The 3,754-nt window shown below is 48.4% G+C and overlaps 1 protein-coding gene across 2 annotated transcripts in view; it reads right to left on the bottom strand.

The window, feature by feature from the left end:
• Positions 1–889: 889 nt before the first annotated feature.
• Golgb1 (golgin B1) overlaps positions 890–3,754 on the bottom strand; it is a 40,570-nt gene continuing 37,705 nt past the window's right edge. Inside the window, exons 12-14 of one of the 2 annotated variants that reach the window (XM_026786351.1) lie at positions 2,476–2,619; positions 2,243–2,337; positions 890–1,732 (exon numbers count right to left, since the gene is read on the bottom strand). In XM_026786351.1, the coding sequence (XP_026642152.1) occupies positions 1,594–1,732; positions 2,243–2,337; positions 2,476–2,619 (378 nt within the window). In that variant the 3' untranslated portion in view covers positions 890–1,593. The remainder of the gene's footprint in view (positions 1,733–2,242; positions 2,338–2,475; positions 2,620–3,754) is intronic. The other variant, XM_026786346.1, reaches the window with a different exon arrangement.

The following is a 3,754-nucleotide window of genomic DNA, read 5'->3' as shown; positions in this document are numbered from 1 at the left end:
GAACTCACAGAGATCCACCTGCCTCTGCCTCCCAAGTGCTGGGATTAAAGGTGTGCATCACCAACACCTGGCCTCCATTCTGCTCTCAGTCAGAAGGAAAGGGGGAGGGGCTAACCTTAGGTTACTGTGGTCCAGACACAGGCTCCAGACTCATCCTGACTAAGCTGTCTCAAGTGGTCCGGAGCCTCCCCATGGACCAGGTTTTTCATAAGTGGCAGAGAAACTGCCATGAACAAATAGGTCTGAAAGTCTCTGCAAGGCCACTACACAAGCTGCACTGAGTTCCAGTAGAGCCTACCCTCAAGGCTACCTAGACGGTGTGGAAAACAAAAAGCTGTATATATGCTGGGTGGGAAAGAAGGCAATCTCAGCTAAGACCTGCTCCCTGGGGAAGGCACTGTAAGAAAGCAGAAACATCCCCAGTGCCGTTCATTCTGAGGGAGGAGACAGCAGACACAGTGACTCCCGAACACACATGGTGGTGCCTGCTGTTTCTTTCCACGTAAAGGGGATTCCAGCAACAGAACACTTGTAGCCTTACTACCTTCTCACACACAGTAGCTTCCGGTTTCCTTGATGTGGAATAAGTAACGACAGTACCCAGCTGTGTCCTTCCAATCACACTCGGGGTAGAGGGCCCACAGTATCACACACATCCATGCCCTCCTAGCTGAGGTGACTGGCAAAGGGAAGCTCAGGGTTAGGCAGTGCATTGCCAATAAATCAAGTCACACTCTTTCTTAAGTGGTCTTCTATTTTCCCTTAGGTTACAATCTTTAAAATTTCAAAAGTGGCCTCGCTAGGTGCGGTGGCATACACTTTTAATCACAGCACTGGGAGGCAGAGGCAGGTGGATTTCTGTGACTTCAAGGCCAGCCTGGTCTACAAATCAAGTTTCAGGCCAGCCAGAGCTAAGTAGAAAGACCTTGTCTCAAAAACAGGCAAACAAAGGTCTGGGTATCAGACAGGTGATGAGAATGCGTTCGTTTGGCCCTCGAAAGACTCTGACCCTGGGGTCGTGGAGATGGCTCAGGGGGGAAGAGCGCTTGCTTTGTAAACATGAGGACCTGCATTCCCACCCCGGCAGCCATGTGAGAGCTGCCTGATTGTGTGTACCTGCAATCCCCAGGGCTAGGGAGAAGACAGAGGCAGGAGGATGGTCACTGAAAAACAGCAAGTGCCAGGTTCAATGAGAGACTCTATCTCAGGGGAATATGTCAGAAAGGGATACACCAAGACACCTAACATTGTCCTCTGACCTTGTCCCCCTTCCCCCAACATGCACACACACAAGAACCCAGCTTGTACCTCACATAGTTACTGCTGGGATGAAGTAAGACACCTTATATAAGCTTCCTGTGTAATAGGGATGGGAAAAACATTTCTAACCCCTGCAACCTACTGCCCCGGAAAGCACAGGCTTCCGAAACTCCACAGGTACCCTGCTCCTTGGTGATGACTCTCAAGTAGCTCTAGGACCACATCAAGTCAAGGGGAGATTAAGATCTTAACTCACCCTGAGCCTGGTCACAGAAATGTGCAGGAGCGAGGCCAGGGAGGGTGACAAGGGAGCAGAAAGCGCCTCCCCACACCTTACCTTCTGATCTGCTCCTCGGCCAAGGAGAGTGCATTCTCAACGGCCAATCTTTGGTCTCGCTCTTCTTCTAGCAGCTTCTTTAACTCACTCACTTCTTGTTTCGTGTTGCAGAGCTGCTGCTGGACTTCAGACAATCTGGAGGGTGAAAGGCAGGCAAAGGGCATCAGTGGATGTAGGACACAATCTTGAATACATCGTCACAAGGCAGAAGCATTTCCCCAAATAGGAAAACTAAACTAACATAGAAGTCCAGCTACAGAACAATCACAGCAGAAAATACCTATGGGGAGATGCGAGCCTGCAGGAGCAGCTGTAATTCTAGCGTTTGTAGTGCCGCATGTGTGCACTTGTGTTACAAGCACTGTTCACTTCTTGCACAACATCTGTTAGGTACTGTTGCATTCAATCTTTACATCACTCCGTGATGCTTGTCAGATACTAGGACTCACTAAGAGTATATGGTGAATTCTGCTCCACCAAGATTACAACCCAATTTCATTAAAATACACAACAATAGGTTTCATTATGATCTTTCCATACATGTAGATAAGATCTTTTTATCACATTCACCCATCACCCTCTCTTGTCTACCACCCAATTTCTTTGCACACAGTGTAGGATGGAGGGCGAATCCTGCTCCTCTACCTTGGCTGCAGCTCCCCTGTGGCCTCCAGATCCCTCTTTCTCTTTCCATTCATTTCCTGGGGCGCTCCTGGAACATCATCTACATTTGGTGGCCCCTAGAAAAAACAACAGCGGAGCAGTTGTGATGGAAGCTCTTCAGACAACTTGTGTGTGTGCAAACTGAGAGCCTTCCACTGTGTAGGGAAGCAACAGTCCCTAGCTATCACTCTGAGCACTTCCTGCCACTGCCTTACCGCCTGCAGCTCCTGCACCTGCTTCTCCAGAACAGCGCAGTGCTTGGAGAGGTCACTGTAGTGATGCTGGTTCTCGCGGAGACTCTGGCTGGCGTCGCTGAGCTGGATGGAGAGGGTGTTCTTCTCCTCCAGCAGCTGTGAGAACTGCAGCAGGGGAGAGGATGAGAACCACCCCAGGACCACATCACTGGAAGCAGTGCTTAGGCAACTGGCCTGAACTTGCAGGACCTGATTTGCAATATAGAACCTATCTTAGAATCCTACCGCAGTATGCTTCTTCAAAGGGAAAAATACCTAAATGTTTCAGCCATGAAAGGAAACTACTTCTGGAAGAATAGCAGGAAACTGGTTTATTTTTACTGGTTCCAAGGCCTATGAACTGAACAACGATTAAACAGAACCCCTAACAAAAATTCCAGTAGAACAGGCTATTCCAGGAATGTCAGCAGAGGGCAGGAGGTTGGGTCCATGCTTAAATTACTAATGAATAACAAGCCCTAGAACTCAGTATAGACAGAGAGGAAGCTCACACTTAAAAATGTGTGTGATAGTATTACTGGGTGGACATGTTTCCAAGAGAGCAGACAGAAGTCATATGTGTCTATGTGGACTTGAGAAGTGGAAGTGGGAGCCCAGATGCTCACCAAGTGGAAACAGTACAGTCCCAACGCCAACCTTTCCTCTAGGTCCCGAGGGACAGGCTATGGTCAGATCTGTCCCTGCACAAGTTCAGTGTCAGGTGCCCACTACCTGGCAAAGCAATCTAAGCCTCTGGTTTCTAAACCAGGAAACCTTACAAGAGTGAAAACATTTAGCTGATGCGGCTTCTACCAGCTGACTGGGACTGGACTCCTCTGGAACCAGAATTGGGACTCCTCACTTGTGCACCGTCAGTTTAAACCTCAGTCATAATTAACACCCAGATACATTGGTAGCATGGAGACGTTCTCCTGAGTACCCACCACAGAGACACTAGAAGACTTGGGTCACAGGGAATGGATGGATTTGGCTGGGAGTCTTGTGATTTCTTGAGGATTCTTTTCTAAGTGTTTGTGTAAGAAAGTTCATCAATGCTTCAGAGAAAACAGTTTTCTAGAGACATCGAGGAAAACGCATTGGATGCACACAGATAGCACACATGATTACAACGTGCTCTGTAGCTGAACGTGGCTCCAGATGACTTTGTGTGTGGTTGAGACTCTGAAGATTGAGTTTCAGTTTACAAAACATTTGGACAAATACCATCTTCGTTGATAGAAGCAGAGAAAGGACCCCCCCC

The sequence above is a fragment of the Microtus ochrogaster genome, chromosome 2 (assembly GCF_000317375.1).
Source record: "Microtus ochrogaster isolate Prairie Vole_2 chromosome 2, MicOch1.0, whole genome shotgun sequence".
Taxonomy (NCBI): Eukaryota; Metazoa; Chordata; class Mammalia; order Rodentia; family Cricetidae; genus Microtus; species Microtus ochrogaster.
The sequence above is the reverse complement of the archived record's forward strand: the minus strand, read 5'-3'. Positions and strand labels throughout refer to the sequence as shown.